The sequence below is a fragment of the Ambystoma mexicanum genome, chromosome 2p (assembly GCF_040938575.1).
Source record: "Ambystoma mexicanum isolate Mex_15411 chromosome 2p, UKY_AmexF1_1, whole genome shotgun sequence".
Taxonomy (NCBI): Eukaryota; Metazoa; Chordata; class Amphibia; order Caudata; family Ambystomatidae; genus Ambystoma; species Ambystoma mexicanum.
The window spans coordinates 239,583,792-239,603,923 of NC_090923.1; the positions used below are offsets into that span (position 1 = coordinate 239,583,792).

Genomic DNA, 20,132 nt, shown 5'->3' on the forward strand with positions numbered 1-20,132 from the left:
TGGTCACTGGCTGGCGCAGAGTGGCAAATGGCCTGGAGACCAGAGCTGTAACATTTGCATAACAGGAACATTTGGTAATGATTTAAAAGAAATGTTGTCATTTAGGCATTTTTCTCAGCAACCATAAGTCATACTGCCTTTATTTCTGTGTCATTATTAGATAATTTTCAGGTGATTGTTGAAATAAAATTCATCATCCTGTGACTTAGGGAATGGTAATGACCAGCTAAAAGGTGTTCTTTGCTGCTCGAAAACATTGCTCGAATGTGAGAGTTGGTGTACTGGTGGAGGATAAAATTGGGAATGTGGGAAGTAAATTGTATCTTCCTACTGATTATGCTTTTTGTAAAAATGGCAGAAAATTGCTAAACACCCATGCAAAATGGTGCGATCTCGGCTGTTTTATTAAATTCCCCATTATTAGCTGAAGTGGAATACAATATATATATATAGACAATGAAGACATAAGTGACCCACAATGGGACCTCATGGATAGTCATACTGATTGGCCGAGTAAAAGTAATCTCAAATTGAAGTCACGTTTCAATCTCATGTTCAACCCAGGAGGAAATGTTGAGGCCTTTCAAGACCTGGTAATTAGTGATCTGAAGAAATTTAGAAAAACAAAAATACCTACCAAAGACAATCTCACCCGCCGGGAGCAGAAGACCCTGTCTGACATATGTCTATTAGATGATTACGTTATCAAACCCTCGGACAAGGGTACCAACATAGTCATTATCAACCGGCAAGACTACATCAATGAAGCTAATCGAAAACTCAAAGACACCGCGTATTATAAGCTGATGGTTACAGATCCCACAGAGGAGATGAACGATAAACTGTTTGAAGTACTAATCAAATGGAAAGAGAAAGGCCTGCTTGATGAGGATATGTGTAAATACCTACATCCCACATTTCCAGTGATACCCACTATTTATTTTCTTCCCAAGGTACATAAAAACACAACTAGACCACCAGGGAGGCCAATAGTCACGCTTTGTGGTGCACTCCTTGAAAATGTATCGAAATTAGTGGACGAAACATTCATTAAATTCGTCACCACTTTACCGTCAAGACACCAAGGACTTCTTAAACAAAATTGATGGGATACCTTGTGAAGATACTTATGTATTAGCAACACTGGATGTGGTATCTCTTTACACATCAATCAAGCACAAAGATGGCCTGAAATCATGTGAATATTTTTTACAAACCAGATCACTAAACTTCTTAGGACATGGGAAGATGATTCTGGAAATGATAAATCTTTGTTTGACAAATAACAGTTTTCTGTTTAACAATAATTTCTTTACTGAGCTGCAAGGAAAAGTGATGGGAACAACATTTGCTGCCTCATACGCCAATCTAACAACGGGCTGGTGGGAAAAGTTCAAAGTGTGGACATCTACCAATAGTCACAACACTGAAAAAGTTGTACTTTGGTTATGCTATATAGATGACCTCTTTGTAATTTGGGATGGATCAATTACCGAATGGTTGGAATTTGTTAAATCATTTAATGTAAACGAATTTGGCCTACAATTCACCGACCGAGTGCCACAGCAAGATTGCTATTGTTTACTTAGATATTCTTGTTACTGTGGCACAAGGTGAATTAGTTACTGAACTCTATTGAAAACCTACAAGCTCCAACATACCCCTACATGCAAAAAGCAACCACCCCACAGCCTTCAAATGGAGCATACCTTATGTCGAATTTATCCGCATAAGATGGCATTGTTCCCAAATCGAAACCTTTGATAATGAATGCAGAAGGATGGCTGTAAAGTTCCTATCAAGAGGCTATCAGATAAGAGAGTGTTCGAGAGAGCACACACCAAAGCACGAGAGAAAGATCGCTCTAAATTGCTGATGTCTAAAGTCTCTACAGTGAAAAGCCCAGATATAGTAGCTACTAGACTAATTCTGACATACAGTAAAGCTTCCAAGAATATACGCCACATAATTCACAAATATTGGCATATATTAAAACAAGATGAACATTTAGGAAGCATTCTGGGAAACAATATTAACATCACCTTTAGACACTCTACCTCACTCCGGGATAACCTCGCATCCAGCTTTATGAGCCCTAAGATTATTCCAGAAGGACAGAGTTGGATGAATGTCACATCAGAGGGTTTTCAGAAATGCATGAAATGTAAGATGTACAAATTTGCCAAGAATACCAAAATCTACCCCCATCCGATACTACACAAAAATATGACTATAAAATCTCGTATCACTTGTGAAACTGAGTATGTTGTGTATGTATTGACTTGTCCTTGTGACAAATGGTATGTGGGGAGTACTATTGGTAAATTGAATCTTAGGATTCTCCAGCACATAAGAGCCATCAAGAACACTGATCCTACATACCCGATGGCTCTATATTTTCAGGAAAAACATGGAGGTAAACTAGAAGGCTTCGCTTACTTTGGCATACATACAGTTCTCAAGGCGCCTAGAGGAGGTAATCGGGAGCTCCTCCTCAGACAACCTGAGACCAAGTACATTCTAGATTTTGAAACAAAGAAGCCAAAGGGCCATAATCTGGATGAGGAACTTTGCACGTTTCTGGGCACTTGAGCTAATTGACTGCATTTATATCTAGGATCTGCAAGGAAGGCAATTTACCTGTAGATTTGAAACTGTTACTGATTTTATTTCTATTGTCTTTATCTCTATTCCCATTTCTTGCATGATTTTTTGACAACTAGTTACTTAACCATCAGCTATATTAGTAGGTTTAATATAAGTGGACTCTATTGGTAGCCCCATATGTATTGGACTGTTTATATATAGAGGTTTAATTTTGCTAACATAGGTTAAGTTTTTCATTTTAGCTTTTAAATGACAGAGAAACTATCAATTCAATATTTTATCAACAAATAGGAAATTGAATGAATTTTAGCATCTCTCCATTTTTAGCGATCTTATTTTAATCTTCTTCCTTCTTTTTTATGGGTGAGCAATGCTTTTGCTTTTGTTATTTAGGAACACTAGTCAACCAGCATTTTTTTAATCAAACGTGCCCTTCCTGTATATGTTTTTCTACAACTGCGCATTGTGCCACTCTACAACTATGTGGTTTTAATCTGGTGGTTTTATATCTTCCATTTGTGCAATTTATTGCTTTTATATTTTTGGCATTGTGAGTTTGTGTTCATCTAATGTTCAGGCAGTGTATGCACTTAGCTCCTTACTAACCCGCACAGACGGTATATCATGGGCTGCTTAATTGCATTTGCACTTTACCCATAGTGGGTTATTGCATATTTGCACATCTAGGCACTTGCACTTTACGTATCCCCACAGGGGGACAATTGAATTTGCTGCTATTAAATTTGCTGCTATTGATGCACATTGCACTTTATTAGTAACAGATTTGTTATTGCATATTTAAGGTAACTGCATTCTGCATAACTATTGCATTCTATAAAACTTGACATGTCACTGCCAACAACACAATGCACTTTAACCACATAAGATTGAATCATGCGATAAATTGTTTACGGTATTGTTCACATGTTAACATCATTGCATACTACGCAATTTGTGAATATAAATGAATCTTTGCGCTAGTTGTATTATATGTTGGGAAACATACAACAATACAAAACTGACAGTTCATTTGATGCATGTTTGAACACATTTTAGTGTAACCAATACGACTTACTGAGGTTTGAAATGTGTTCAAATATGGCTGACTGTGTAAGACAAGTTGTAAAACGAGTTTTAATGTCAGTGCACGTAGCTCTATACACTGGGATCATAGAGATCATGCTGGTTTATATGTCCTTCCTTTGTGTTTGCACCCGAAAATGTGAACAAGCGGCCAATTTGCCGTAAAACGCATCGTTTTTCATGTTAATTTTTTCCTGTCCATGGCATTCAACTAATTAAAGTATATTTGGATGCTTGGAGACTCTTGTTCCTGGACTCTGTGTTTGGTGTGGCACTGTTTCACTGGACTGCTTTTTGGAGTGCACTCCGCTTAACTTTATACCGTGGTATAAAGCATTTCTACACACACATATATATATATATGTATATTAATATTATTGCAGTACTAGTAAATAACGTTTTTGACATATAACTAGATTTTTGCCAAAAGTTGACATGAAAAGAAAAGGGGATTGCAAATGGTAATTGTCATATGTCTGCTCCAGACTCCTAAACCAATGCTTAGAGAGAGGCTGGACTTGGGAGAAGACAGAAGAGTAACTGTCTAATCCTGGTTGCGAGAACTGTTCCAAGGCACTGCCCAAAATTGAAATCTTGATGGTGTCATGACTTGTATGTAAAGTGGATGCACTATGAGTGAGGGACAGAGCTGCTGAAGTTTACCATCTGACAGTCCCAATGAACCTCCAATAGGAGATTTTGCTGAAAAATGCATCTGGGTGGAGTGGTCTATTGCTGGAAAGGACTAAAAGCTGACTGGGTCAGAGTAGAGTGACCAGATGTCTGCCCTTTTCTCCCAGAGGGTCCTGAAATGCAGCTGGCTTTCCTGAACTTTAAACAGAGGTTTTAAATGTAGGTAGAATTGCGCCATTTGAAACCAAAGATGGGGAAGTCTGCTTGCCTTAAATCCTTTCCCTTTGTAGTGTTCGTGGGGGAGGCTGCAAAACTGTGTAGATCCTTAGCCTATTTAACTTAAAATATTAATACAAGGGGGCATTATTTGATAAAATGTGATGCAAATTGTGCTTTTTAAAGAATATTTATCCAGCAACACTGGTGAAAACTACTAGCCGCATAGTGAAGTAAATCAAACTTTCCCACGTTGACCAGAAAAGTGGCCCAATTTGACCCCCAAAACTACCCCACACCAGTATTTTGGGTTTTTGGTTTGCCCATGGCTCTTTTGCCCTACAGGACAGTCCGAGCCTGTCTCCATGTCTGGATTGTAGCCAAAAGCCAGTGCACATGTAAGAAGTCGCAAGCAATGGTGCACCTTGTTTCTCAGAGAATGTGAATGGCATGAGATAAGTTCAGGGTCCAGTACACACTTGATGCTACCATGTATGCTGCATATGACTCAATAACCTCCATATTGACCCATTTAAGTGTGTAAACACTCCTCGTTCATGACTTCAGCACCAGGCCTGCAGCTTTTAATATCCCCATTAGTACTCTGTGTGCCTCACACCGGTATTGTCTCTCATGATTATTCCATGTGACTGCTACATGCATTGCCAGCTTCAAGTACACATTGAAATCAATGTGTTTGATGAATTCTTGGACAATGCACTCAACTCTATGATTCTTCCCAGCATGAGTACCTCTTTAATTTATGTATATTGATAATTCCATTATCTGGTAATGTTGATGCAGAGTGGGCAAAAGAGCCTGCACAGGACCCGCAGCCCATTGAGAAGAACTGTACAATGTGCCTCATCAGACTCATGTAGTCTGTCAACACCCATTATTGCTTGCAGGTGATTTAATAGATTTATGCTGAATACAATAGGAAAAAGTGGTCACTATTTATTTTAATCTAATAAGGTCATGTTCTCAGGAAAGGGCTCAAACCAGGTTTAAGGTGGCCTGCTCTGGGCTGCCCTTTTTTATATTAGCACCCATAGATATTGATTGTTGATTCATAAGACATCAAACACATAACCACAACTGTGCTGATTGCTGATGAAAATGAACAAGTTACTCTCTTACCTGGTAATGTTCTTTCGATGGGATGGTCCGACGACGTATTGCATATCTATGACAGTAATCACCACAGCTGTGCTGCCTCGGAAAATTTTCGGCGTCTGCCTCCTGCGTCGATGACGTCGATGCGCCATCCTCGAGGACCTCTTCCGATGGCCAACGTCACTGGATGTTATAAGTAGGACACACGATGCCCGTAGCCTCAGTTGTAGTTTTTCCCTCAGAACGTGTGGCACCAGTCTTCTGCCAGTCTGACACACAAAGCCTTGCAGAAACGTAAGCTGCAATCACATATGAAATTCTGTAGCGGGGAAGGTAGGGAGGGAGCGATATGGAATACGTCGTCAGACCATCCCATCGAAAGAATGTTACCAGGTAAGAGAGTAACTTGTTCTTCGAGGGGATTGGGTCCTCTGACGTATTCCATATCTATGATAGACTCCCAAAGCAGTACCAATGCAAGGAGGTGGGAAAAGAATTTAGAAAACAGAAATTTAGCATGCCCAATCAAGTTGCGGAGTAAAGGACCGCCTTGCCAAAGGCCAGATCCTGCCCCCGGATGGAATCGAGGGAATAGTGACGTACAAAAGTATGTACCGAAGCCCAGGTGGCTGCATCACAGATGTTGTGAATAGGAACACCCCTCTGCAGGGCAGTAGAGGCAGCCATACCCCTGGGAGAATGGGCCCATAAGCCGACCGGTGGGTCCTTACCCGCCAAGCGGTAACACTCAGAGATAGCCAAAATAATCCAGCGAGACAAAGTCTGTTTCGTCACAGCCTGTCCTGAACGCTTTCCAGCGTAACCAATAAAGAGCTGATCATCCACTCTGACCCGGGACATGTGTGAAATATAAAAGCTTAACGCTCTCCTAGGATCAAGCCTATGGAACCTCTCCTCTTCCTTACCAGGATATGGATGAGGATAAAATGCCGGAAGAACAACCTTCTGGCCTAAATGAAATTCCGACACCACCTTCGGAAGAAAAGAAGGACAAACTCTAAGGACAGCCCTGTACTTATGAAACACAGTGAAGGGTGGCTTAACTGAGAGTGCCTGTAACTCACTCACTTTGCGAGCGGAAGTGACCGCAACTAAAAACTACAGTTTTCAGAGTTAACAGTCTCAAAGGGCATGAATGCAAAGGCTCAAAAGGCAGAAACTTGAGAACAAGGTTCAAATCCCAACCGAACCGGGCACCTGGAAAGGAGACGGAGGGAACACATTAGTGAGCCCTTTCAGAAACTGAGAAATTAAAGGAATTTTAAAATAGGAACACTCTTCAGATGAGCGCTTAAATATGGACAGCGCCACCAGGTAACCTTTAATGGTACCCACTTGAAGGCCTCTGTGGACCAAAGAAAGAAAAAAAGACAGAACCATGGGAATTTCACATGGAAAAGGATACACATTCTTAACCCTGCACCAGTCGCACAACTTTCTCCAACGGCAACGGTACAGGGACTTTGTTGCGGGCCTTCTGGCCGAAAGCAACACCTCCATCACGTCTTCAGGGAGGTCCCAATCCTTATACCTCAACCTTTCAGAAACCAAGCGTGAAGGTTGAGGGACCTGACATCTGGATGGAGTACCTGACTCCCCTCCCCTGAGAGCAGATTGTCTCGGTAGGGAAGATGACGTGGAAGGCAGATGGACAAGTCGAGAAGGTCCGGGTACCACGTCCTCCGGGCCCACGCTGGAGCAATGAGGATCATCCGGGAACCGAACCTCCGTAACCTCCGCAGTACTTGCGGGTTGACGGGGACTGGAGGAAACACGTACAGCAGTGTGAATGACCCCTCCACCACGAAGGGATCTCCTAAGGCTCCGTTTGGAGGAAATTCCCAGGAGCAGAACCTCTCGCACTTCCGGTTGACACCAGAGGCAAAGAGATCCACTTGAGGGGTCCCCCAAAGGGCGAAGAACTCCAGGAGAATCTCCTGAGCCAACTCCCACTTGTGAGAGATCATGCTCTGCCTGCTCAGAGCGTCCGCCGTCTCGTTTTCGTCTCCTGCCAGATGAACTGCCGAGATCGAAACTTCCTGCTGGATTGCCCAGAACCAGAGCTGCATCACCTCCCTGCACAGAGGAAGTGACCCTGCCCCCCCTTTTTGTTGAGGTAGTGCATGGCCACCGTGTTGTCTGTCAGGATCAGGACATTCTTTCCTCGCACAGTCATCAGAAAAGCCTCCAGCTCTAGCCTGACGGCCCTCAGCTCCAACAGACTGATATGGAGCCTGGACTCCGACGGAGACCAACGACCGCTGACTGTCAACTAGTTGGCATGAGCTCCCCATCCCGTGAGGGATGCGTCCGTCACGATCGTCACCCCCGGCCAGGGCAGCCAAAATGGAGTCCCCCTCATCAGATTGCCTTCGTCGGCCCACCACAGAAGGTCCTGGGCGACGGAAGACGGCACCTGAACAGGGTCCGACATCCTGCCGGAGGACTGAGACTACTGGAGCTTGTGCCCATTGCAAAGATCTCACCCGCAACCTGGCCTCTGGCACCAGAAGAATGCAGGATGCCATGAGGCCGCGCAGTCTCAAGAACTCGAACGCTGGCAGAGTCTGGGCAAGTTGAAACTTGTGCACCATCTGCTGAATGTGATGCACCCTCACCTGGGGAGGAAAACACTGCCCCAGGGACGTGTCGAGCACTGCTCCGATGTAATGGAGCCTCTGAGTTGGTGTCAAATGGAACTTCTTTAAGTTGTGGGAGAAGCCCAGCTTGTGGAGGGAGTGGCAGGTGACTGACAGATGATCCAGGATTGCTCGGGAGAGTGCGCCCTGATCAACCAATCTTCCAGGTAGGGTAGACGTGAATCCCCCCTTTCCTGAGGTGCGCTGGCACCACTACCATGAGCTTGGTGAAGACCCTCGGGGCGGAGGGCAATCCGAACGGCATGACACGAAACTGAAAGTACGAGTCGCCAACCGCAAACCTCAGGTACTTCTTGTGCTTTGGATGGATCGGCACATGAAAATAAGCGTCCTTGAGGTCGAGAGACACCAAACAGTCCTGAAGTTGAAGGGCCTGGAGGACTTGAGAGAGAGTAACCATCTTGAACTTGTCCTTCCTGAGGAGTTTGTTCAAACCGCGCAAGTCCATGATGGGTCTCAATCCCCTGTCTTTCTTGGAAATCAAAAAATAATGGGAATACCATCCCTTGTTCCTCTCCACTACAGGCACCGGACTCTTCAAAGAGAGATTCCCCGGTGGATTGTCTTGAGGCCTCTGCCGGAAAGGAAGACAGTAGCCGTGGGTTATGATCTCCAGAACCCACACATCTGAAGTAATTCTGCAAGATGCTGCGCCAGCCTTCCCCCAATCGGCGAACCATGGGACATGGCCTCATGTCTTAGCTGAAGCGGCTGCGGCGTTGCTTGAGGGCAAAGAGGCAACAGCCCGAGCAGCCTTGGCACCTCGAGTACCTTGTTTTCAACCTCTGGCACTCCTACGGTAGCCCCTTTGACTGGAATCTCCTCTCGCTTTACCAAAGGATGAGTAAAAACGAAAGGAACCTCCCCGCCATTGCTGTCCCCTAGGACGAAAAGGCAGAGGTTGTCAAACTGCAGGGCCCAACGACTTTGCTGCAGCTTTGGAGGCCTGCAAACTCTCAAGGCTCTCGTCAGCGTTGCTGCCAAAAAGATGTTCCCAGTCAAAGGGCATGTTGAGGAGCCGGGCCTGCACACCAGGAGCAAACCCCGACTTCCGCAACCACGCAAACCTGCGTATCACGGTGCTCGCCGTCATGGACCAGCTGACGCAATCTGCCATGTCCAAACCCGACTGAACGGCCTCACACATAGCATCCTTGCCATCCTGAACCATGGCAAGGAAACCATCCCGTTTATCCCCTTCGGGAATATGTTCAGCCGCCAAGGAAACACAGTTCCGCAGAGTGTGCATGAAACGAGACAAGGCACAAATGGAGTTGGCCGCCTGAAGCGCCATCCCCCCAACAGAAAACACTTTCTTCGCCCAGCCGTCAAAACGCTTTTCGTCCCTATCAGGAGGGATGGTTGGGTACGATGCCTGCATTGCCGGGGCCATAGCCGCCTGCACCACCAAACTCTCTGGAGTAGGGTGCTTGGACAAGTAGCAGGGGTCACTACTGGCTGGGTGGTATTTTCGCAGCAAAGACTTGCTCACTGCCAGGAGACTCTCCGGAGCAGTCCAAACCGCTGCCACCCTTCTTTGCAGAGCCATATGGAATGTCAGTACCGGGTCAGTTGGTGGACCAATGTCGAGGATATCCGTAAGATCATCCTGAACAAACTCCCCTGGGGGAGCAGACCATCCTAAGTACTTGGTGACTCGTGACATAAGGCGCTGGTACGAAGAATCGGCATGAGCGCCAGGCTCAGGCCTACAAAACTCCACCTCCGGAGAGGTGTCCAGCCCACTAGCATCATGCAGGGACTGCGTCAGGTCCTCAAACTGGCTATGGCCTGAGAGAATCTCGTCAGGCATCGTGTCAGGCACCATGCCATCATCAGAGCCCTCATCCACCTCTGAAATGAATTCCAGATGGCGGTAAGAAGGCACAGAACTGGAACCAAAGCCATGCTTGACCTTGGCCAGAGCCTTCCTGGGTGGTTTCCCCGAGCCATGGGGTACCCCTGTCGACACAGCCCCTAAAGGCGTCGAAGGCGTCGAGTGAATCGGCGCCAATGTCGAGAGAATCGGCGTCGATGACAGACGCGGCGCCGACAGCATCGACGGCATCGACACAGGCCTCGAGGGAGGAGCCCCGAGCGTGTCCCTGGACATCCTGGGTACCGAAGGCGTCAACAACTTCCTTGGAGGCGGAGCCTCGAGAGAATCCGTCGATGACCTCAGGGGCCACAGGCGTCGATGTCTTCTCCGAAGACTTCACAAGTTCACGCGGTATCGAGCGCGTCGAGGACCGGAACCTGGTCCGGGCATGCCGAGAATGATTCCCCTTATCCGAGCGGGACCTTTCCCGCGAATTGTGATGACCACCCGAGCCCACAGGCATGCAAGCTTCGTCTCTCGGCTGATCACGACCGACCCCACTCGGAGGCGCGGACGGACCAGTGCCCTGCGATTCGAGAATCGCCAACATTTTCTTCTCGAAGGAAGCCTATACCTCCGGTGTCGCATGCTTGGTGGGGTAAGCAACCCGCCGACGGGCGGAGTCCTCGGATGAGGACGGGGAAGACGACTGATGACGCCGCTTCCGGGAGTGTCTCGAAGAGGCAGAGGAGTGGCGAGACCGACTCCAAGACCCACTGGAGTTCCGACAACGACGTGAACAGTCGCCCCTCGAGACGTCCGTCGAAAGCCCCGCAGACCTCGACTTCCGGGGCTTGGACACTTACCTACCGATAACTTCTTCTTGCGCTCCCGCAAGGCTTTCGACGTGAGCGACTGGCAGTCGACACAGTCATCTGTGTCATGGGCCTCTCCGAGGCACCAGAGGCAGGCGTTGTGCGAGTCCGTGACCGACATCTTGGACCCACAGTCCCCGCACTTCTTAAAGTTCGGATGCAGTGTGGAAGACGAGGTAGACATCTTCACGAAGAAATCGTACACAAACAGGTTCGAAGAACCGAGATGAACAACAGAAACTCCAAAGAGTCGAGGCATACCGAGATTCACGAAGCGAACACGTTAGCGGAAAAAACAGAATGGAGGCTACGGGCGTCGTGCGTCCTACTTATAACATCCAGTGACGTCGGCCGTGGTAGGAGGTCCTCGAGGACGGCGCATCGACGTCATCGACACAGATGCCGAAAATTTTCCGAAGCAGCACAGCTGTGGTGATTACTGTCATAGATATGGAATACGTCAGAGGACCCAATCCCCTCGAACTGTTACTTTAATATGATGAAAAACTGCTGACACATGTTTCTACCATGGGTCTTCCTTTAGGCTGTTAATGACATTACATATCCATCATTAGAGAAACAGTCAAGAATGACATATATACATGTTTATGAAGTGCAACCGTATAAGTTGTTGAATTAAGAAATGAACATTCAATATGTAGGCGTACAGAGTTTAACAGGAGCAACAGGACAGGATAACCAATTCAATATACCATCCATTAAACCGATTGCACAATATAGCGCACAGGAGATTCAAAAAAAGGATACCCATGAATCCAACCCAGTGTCCTATGAGAGAATTGAAGAACCCAAAACAAAAGGTATATAAAAAATACATCAATGACACTCATTGCCAAGTCACAATAATTCTACCAATAACCACCATATATATTAACCTTTGTATTAGTACCAATTATACAAAGCCTTGAATAACAGGTGAGTCAAGATGGTCTGAACCTCATGCAGCAACATTGTGGCAATATCATCCTTATGTCTATAGTATGAAACAAAGCCACCATTATATGATAATATGCGTTAGGTTATTTCTAACACGCTTAATATCCAGAGGTTTCTAAGCGTGGAACCAAGGATCGAATCTGCATTGCTTAGAGTCGTCTTGCTTCCAAGGCGAGCACGTTGCAGCTGAGCTATCCTCCTGAGACAGCTATGTTACCCATAGCTGTATTTAATGTGAGTGCTTGCTCTTATTAACAAGTCAGGTGTTGTTCTAACAAGAGCAGGCTCTCCCATTAAATCGAGCAATGGGTAACAATGGTGACTTTGTTTCATACTATAGACATAGGGATGATACTGGAACATTGGTGCTGCATGAGGTTCAGACCATCTTGGCTCACCTGTTATTCAAGGCTTTGTATAATTGGTACTAATACAAACATTAGTATATATGGTGGTTACAGATAGAATTATTGTGACTTGGAGAAGAGTGTCATTGATGTATTATTTCTATAGTTTTTGTTTTGTGTTCTTTCTTCAATTCTCTCACATGGCAATGGATTGGATTCATGGGTATCCTTTCAATGGATGGTGTAATTCATTGGTTATCCTGTCCTGTTGTGCCTCTTAAACTCTGCACGCCGATATATTGAATGTTCATTTCTTAATTCTACAATGTATATGCTTGCACTTCATAAACATGTAAATATGTCATTCTTGACTGTTCCTCTAATGATGGATAAGTAATATCATTAACAGCCAAGAGGAAGACCCATGGTCGAAACACGTGTTGGCTGTTTTTCATCATATTAAAATAACACAGATTATCATCAGCAATCAGAACAGTTGTGGTTATGTGTTTCATGTCTAGTTATGCTTAAAGAAACGTGGCGTTTAGTGTCTCATTACATAATTAACTGCAGCAGATTGGGTTACTAATAATTAGTGGCAGTAATTTGTTATTGATAAGCGCCAGGGTTAAAGCAGCACGCCCCAAACATATTGATTTAAAAAAAGGTTTACTTTATATTAGCACCCATAGATATTAATTGTTGATTATAAACAAGTTTCCAATCACATATTTTATACATTTTTTATATACTATTATTAAATGAAATAAATAGCGGCCATTAAAGTAGCAAAACATAGAAGCAAGTTATTATATCTATGTAGTATTTGATAATTACAAATTTTCCTTATTACAAAGGCTCCTAAAATGCTTTTCCATGATACAGTCTTTTTTTTTTGACAGTCACATTTCACAATATTGTGCATACATGTACATGGCATGGAGTCTCCTTCTTAGGTAAAACAAGAATCACAGGGTGTAGAGTAGACTTTGGGGAAAGGATCTCTGCTCAACGAGCAGCACTGCTCAGAGTAGCATTGCATTAAGGCAAGAAGGACACTCACCTCCAGAATGCGGTGGGGGTCCACAAAGCAGCACCATGCCCTGCCCCTCCCGCACCGACACTGTGCTCCGGGTCTTCGTCACAAAGTTGTCAAGATCTGCAAATGAGGTAGACATTGTTTCATTAATATTGTGTTTGTTCGGATAATGGCTAGAACACAGCACAAGGAGATGCACCATCTTAAAGCACAAGGATCAAGGACCTGTGCTCTTCCAGGTCCACATGAACATTGAGGATTTGAAGAGGAAGTCAAGCCCAGAATCATCAGAGATACAATCGGGGTAAGAGCAAGGGTAAGAGCAAGACAAGCCATGATAGTGCCTCAGGATATCAGGGCCAGGCATGGGGTAATGCAGGCTGTGATAGGGGTGCATTGTCACAGCTATGAGTAGCATGAGGGGCCTGAGGCCACACTGAGGAACCTAAGGTGAAATGTAGGCCTGCAAGACTTCTTACTAGCAGAGCAGCGGATTTTGCAGACCTGGACACAGAAGCATTCACAGGGCAGTTCGGGCTAAGTGCTGGAGCGGCAGAGGATACAGTTGGTTCAGACTGAGAGTCACCAGGCCTGCAGACCGTGAGACTCCAGCACTAACGTAGCACAGAGTAAGTCAGAGTTGTGCACTTTCAACAGACCTATGTGTTGGCACGATACTAGATATGTATGTAGTCAACTAATCCTGGTTCATGTATGGCCTAGGTTAGGAGTCTACAAGGTTTAACTCACCATGTAAGTAAGAATACGTGGTGGGGCCGGTTTATATTTAAATGTAGCTTTATCAACATTACATTGATTTTTTTTTCCATGCCAGTCACGGAATGTGGTTTCTGTGATCTACGGTAGGGATTCAATTGTGTGAATCAGAATCTATTAACACGGGTTGTCTATCCTAGAAATAATTGTGATAATTCAAATCCCGGGGAACCAGTGGTCCAGGGATGAATATTGGTTTCTAAATCATCAATCAGGCCCACACCTCTAGCACACCAGAAGGTATCCAAACAGATTGGAAACAAAAGAAGATTATAAATGTGGACGGAACGGCAGGCTTATCTCCGAAACGTCATGGATCGTTGGTTAGTTGCAACACAGAAAAAATACAACATTACCCAATGATAAAAGGGACTGTCCAGTAAAGGTTGTATACAATTATCTAATTTATTATCACAACAGACAGTTCTAGCATACTACAAAATGCAACCCACCCTGTGAAGAAATGCAGAGGACAGACAGTTTCAACGAAGGAAAAGGGAGGCACTCTGGATACTCACAGGAGGCTAGTCTGTCAAATAATTAATGGCAATAGTTCAAGGATACTTAGTTTCAGCACAAAAGGAGCATTAGGTCGTAAAACATTACTAAGGCCCTTCGGAGAAGGAACAGGGGAACAGTACCACAATGTATCTTGTGCATGTAGACGTTCTTGATGCTCAACAGTGTTCAGTCAGTTTCAGGGTGCTTTGCAGCTTCTGCAACAGAGTTTAAGAAGGGAGACAGCTGCAGGTATCAGGCAGCAGGCAATTTGGCGAGCGAGGCTGGACGGACAGCTGCAGGCTGGCCTACACGGTGGCTGGGGTCAGGAATCGTTGTCTCAGTGTTAGTTGATGGGTCTGAAGCACTGATCGAGGCCTCTCGGATGAAGTTAGTGACGGCAGCATGACAAGAGTCAGTGGTGCAGTGGGATGTAGCTCGAGGGGCTAGACTTGCTCAACAATAATAATAATAATTCAGCATTTATATAGGGCTTCGAACCCTCAGGTATCTGAGCGCTGCTTATTATTACCCATGGTGTGTGGTGCTCATTTATCGAACTCAGAAGGATAAAAGGCTGAGTTTGGCTCTGCTGGGATTTGAACCTGCATCAGGAGGCTCTGCACAGATGTCAACGTGAGAGCTCTACTCACTGTGCTATCGGACCGGCGTAAGGTAGACGCTGGTTGATGTTTGTTGATGCACACCTCCAAGCTTCTTCACTGGGTTTGTGTCGTCCTTTAAGGTGGGCGGGCCAAAGCTGAGGAGAGTGTTGCAGGCAACAGCCTTGTCCTAGGTTTGATTCAAAGACTCTCTGGCACTTCCCACCTAGGAAGCTTGCTGCAGAGCCTAGTAGGGCACAGTGTGTGCTGACTGGGTAGCAGTTCTGGAGCTGCTGGAGGGTCCCATGGATTCAGTATGTCCATCTGTTCCCTGGGAGATGTTTTGGGGAGGGATCTTGCTTCCCTCTTTGGAAATCCTGGCCTTTCTGTCACTGGTGGAAGATGTTAGGCAGACTGCACCTTCAACCGGGGTCCAAATGAGTTCTTCTTGTTACTCCTTGTGAATTCTTTAGATGATATGCCCAAAAGAGGGACTCAACCCCTCTTTTGAAGCCAAATAGGCCCCAGTAATTGGTGTAGGCTAATCCTACCTTAACGAAGCAATCCTGGGTTGGTTCCCACTAACAATCTCATGTATGTGTGAGGTCATAAGCAGAATGCTTTGCAACAGAAACAGTAGAGGGGTGAAAACATATAATACTAAATCCCACCCATCTTCCTGTCTGTTGTGGATCAAAGGGTCTCTCTGGTTAATTGAGCTCTCCGTGGTTCCTGATTAAAGCGGCAGGTCTCCTTTGAAACTGCAGTGAGACCAGACTTTTGGTCACCACCAAACCACATACTCATACCTTCTTAATGGGGTCCCCCTGCGTGGATGACTACTGTAAATACATAGACTCCGATGTGACAGGTCACTGCCCTTGATACTGGGCTACTGAGAGGTGGGAGCTGGCTTCAGGTTGACATAGTGAATATCAAAGGTTGTTGGGGTTTTCCTGTCTTTTGTAAATCCTGCAACCAGGCCCCCCTGTGGGCCTGCTTGAATTCATTCTGATTAATATGCAAAGCTGCCATCAGCAGCTAACCAAGGACAGGGCAGACCCATGGAACCTTTGTTAGTTAATTAGGCTGCCCATGGCAGGAGGAAGGTTTTGCCTTCCCCCTTCTGAGATGCCTTGATGTACTCTTAGCTGTCATATTCCAACTAAATATGACAGGCGGGACGGCACATTAGGCTCTGTCCACCCAGAGCACACAGGTCTATGTGTATGTCGTGCATTGAGCATAGGACAATGTGTGTGGATCAGCCTCATACCTTTACAAGAGGTTGATCTACCATCATTTAATTTCATTTAAAATTTAAAAAAGACCCAGGCGAGCACACACTCACTGTGCGGATAGTCAAATTCCACACAATAATATAGCAGCATAGCCACACAATTCCCCTTTACCTTTGCATTATAGATCCAGATCTTTGGAATACAAAGACACAGCCCAGGTCCCCATCGGTGTTTCCATAGATCATTGACATCTTTTCATGCAAGTAGGAGAATTTTCTACACACCTTGAGGCTGAACTCCAATTTTTCTGCTGAATGTTTGCTTTTAGTTCACAAGCTTCCCCAATAAGCAGTGCAGCAAATTTACCAATTCTCTTTTCTATTGCACATTTTTGGGACATAGGGTGACCCTGATCACACCACGTTAAAAGCCATATAGATTGCGTTATCCTGTGGCTCCTGCACCAGCCAATCAGGTAGGATGTTTCTATATCAATGGGGCTATAACTCGTGGAATTACTTGTCCACAAATCAGTGTGTTATACAACTGTAAACAACCCAGGCAATTCTTTCTTTATTTTCGATTTCTAGTAAAATTAGGGCTTTTTGAAGTTGGAGTTTGAAGTTTAGAGACACAGATAGGAATAAAACACATAGCTCAAATGCACCAATGAACAACTTGCATAGTTTCTGTTCTTTTGTGATACTTGAAAGTATCAGACTTAAACATTTTCATATTATATGTTTTTTACGTATAAATACAGCCCTGAAGATGGGCCACTCGGCTCGAAATGCATCAGCAATGGTATATTTTACTCTGTAATGAAGTTCACAAGGTTTACACCAATTAAAGGATGTAAATGAAGATTTTTTTAGTCATGATATTTTGAGCTCAACATTTAAAATGTTTTAATTTGCAGTAATTTTCAGTACACTATTGGCATCCCCAGTTCTGGTGATTTATTCATCAGAATGTTCGTCTTAAGACAGAATTATACTCCCACCATCAGTCTTCTGATCCCTCATCATAATGCGGATGGATCTTTGGAGTCAGAATTCCAAACAATCTAGACCAGAGACCTTCAAACTGGGGACTGGCCCTTCTAGAGGGGTCCGAAGAATGTACAGGGGGACCACAGACTCTTGCAAATTAAGATTGCTATTTTTAATATAAAAAAGCATTCAGTTGACTGCTTTTAATAGAAAATATAAGCAGTAGAAAATCTTCTTATCTTTTATAGAGTCTGGCCCCCTTTCTCCAGACATCCTTAGGGCCCCCTTATAGGGCCAACCTGCTTCTCGGGGGCCCAGAAACACAATATTTGTACTCACAGGGTGGGGTTTGGTGCTTGGTGCTTGATATGAAAATGTTTGCATGCCACTGATCTAAACGGTAACAGAATGCAGATCCTTTCCCTAGTATGATCAGTGTCACAATCAGAGGGTAGTCAGGCACTGGAAAAAAGCATGCAATCAGATGCTACAACAAGAATTACAAGCACTGGGAAGTGCACCACCAGAAGAATGGCTCCAGAGGTGTCTGTTTTGGCTATAATTTGATCAAATCTCACCTCATTAAATGATTTGGTGGGGTGGGGAGGTGGTCTTGCTTGCGAAAGAGTAAATCACAGGCCTCATTACGAGATCTGCGCCAGCGGGCTGCCGCCAACCTCTTAACACTGTTTCCGACTCCCGATTTCTGGGCACCACAGCGATATTAAGGTGACGATGGACGGGATGTCAGGCGGTGGAAACTGTAAGACCCCAGTCCTGTGGGTCCTATCGGACTCCACGGGAATGGGGACACGGAAGCACTGGCACCTTTACTAATGGTGTAGTGCTTTTGTGAAAACCATGTCTGACGGGGTCGGTACTCCCGGCAGGTCAGACCTGCAGGGAGATCCGGCCCCTGCAGGCAATCTCATAGTCTGGTGGTCCAGAAAGGATGCGTTAGAACGGGCACCCTTATTTCCGGACCGCCAGATTTTGAATGAGGCCCACTATTGTCTTTGGTTATTTTTGGGCAAACATTATCCATGCTTGAATTGAATGCCGCCTGGGAGTGTAAAGTGGGATTGTCGGTGGATGTAAGTTCCACTTTGACACCACTGGGACAGAGGACTATTCACTTTCTCGCCCAAATGACTCCAACCATGTTAACCCGTTGGAAGCCGGTGTCAGTGCGGTTATGGTTAATGATGTATTAGGCAAATCAAGCTCCCGCGATGAGGATTCATGAGGCGGGCTGGCTGAATAATGCATGGCGCCAACGCCGTTGCAGACATAAGTCGGCGGTGCTCCAGCAATGGCGACCTGGCCCAGCGCAGCCTGTCACTGACAAATCTCAAGCAATTATCGACTCTTCATTTACTCGCCTGCATTTATTACTTAATATTCTGTCGAGCATGACACGGCGGTGAAGGGAATTACAGCTCTCCGCCGGTATGAGGGATGATATCATCCATGGGAAGGATCTGGGGCAGAACCTTTCAGCTGCAGGCGCAGTTCCCTGTCACTTTCCTCCAAGCTCAGAAGACGACTTTCTGCCCATCCCTTCCATTTGCTCATAATCAAGTCCTCCGCGAGCCTACGCATGTGGACGGGTGAAGATAGCACTGCAGTGCCTGTAAAGGGGGGGGGGCGGGGTGCACTGCTTTCTCCTGTGCAGGCCCTGTTCGGCTGGCGGGCCTGAAGCGTGCATTGGGAAGCTTGCACTCCTACCTCTTGTGATTTACCTGTACTCTGTGTGTGAGGAGGAAGCTTGCATTGCCAGCATTGCAAGGAGAACCACTACCCCTGTCACCTTCCTATCCCTACTGACTTCCTAATCCACCTCTCTTGCTTCGTCTCAGAGGATTATGCAATGTAAACTAAATGATCACCCAGAGGGGTGGGGGGCAACCAATCAGGTTGCTTGGATTGTGGGCTGAATACCACGATCCAAGCCTGCGTTCCAAGCAACCAGACTGCTGCTTCACCCACACCGCCATCTTCCCCCACCTTCCCTTTCTTCGGCTTAATTTCCTGATCCTTCCAGCCCCCCCCCCTTACCTGATGGCTTCAGTGGTGGCGGAGCCCCCACCGCCACCCCTGCCGCTGCTGCTGCATCTTCATTCTGGCTGCTATGGGACCCCATGGAATGGGTTTGCCCCAATCACCGGCACCAGTAGCACCAGTGCTGTTGATTGCAGCAATTATTACCCCAACCAGCATTTTTTCCAGCATTGTTCGGTACCCTCTTAATAAGCCGCAAGGTCACCCCAAAACATATTGTGTATAATGTGCATAATAGATCAGGGGTCAGCCACATTTGTCTCACTAGATGTTTTGGACTACGACTCCCATGATTCCTCATAGTTGAGTATGCTGGGTAGAGCTGGTAGGAGTTTAGTCCAATCAGCTGGAGAGACAAAGATTGCAGGTCTCTGTAATAGATGGCGCAAGACCAGTGCTGGTTGCTTTACACAGAAACAATGGGACTCGGTAATTACATAATCTAGGCTGGGGAATTGGGGAAACAGAAAACGAAAAAGAAAATGGGAATGTCTCAGGAAATCACAACACAGCAATTCTATGGAAGATACAGAATGTATAGTTATGAGATAAAGGCGCTGCCTGAATGCTTTACTCTGCAAACCTATA

At 45.5% G+C, this 20,132-nt stretch overlaps 1 protein-coding gene across 3 annotated transcripts in view; it reads right to left on the reverse strand.

The window, feature by feature from the left end:
* LOC138566364 (contactin-4-like) overlaps positions 1-20,132 on the reverse strand; it is a 1,270,454-nt gene that overhangs the window by 565,015 nt on the left and 685,307 nt on the right. For all 3 annotated transcript variants that reach the window (XM_069643524.1, XM_069643525.1, XM_069643523.1), the window contains exon 5: positions 13,398-13,493. In XM_069643524.1, the coding sequence (XP_069499625.1) occupies positions 13,398-13,493 (96 nt within the window). The remainder of the gene's footprint in view (positions 1-13,397; positions 13,494-20,132) is intronic.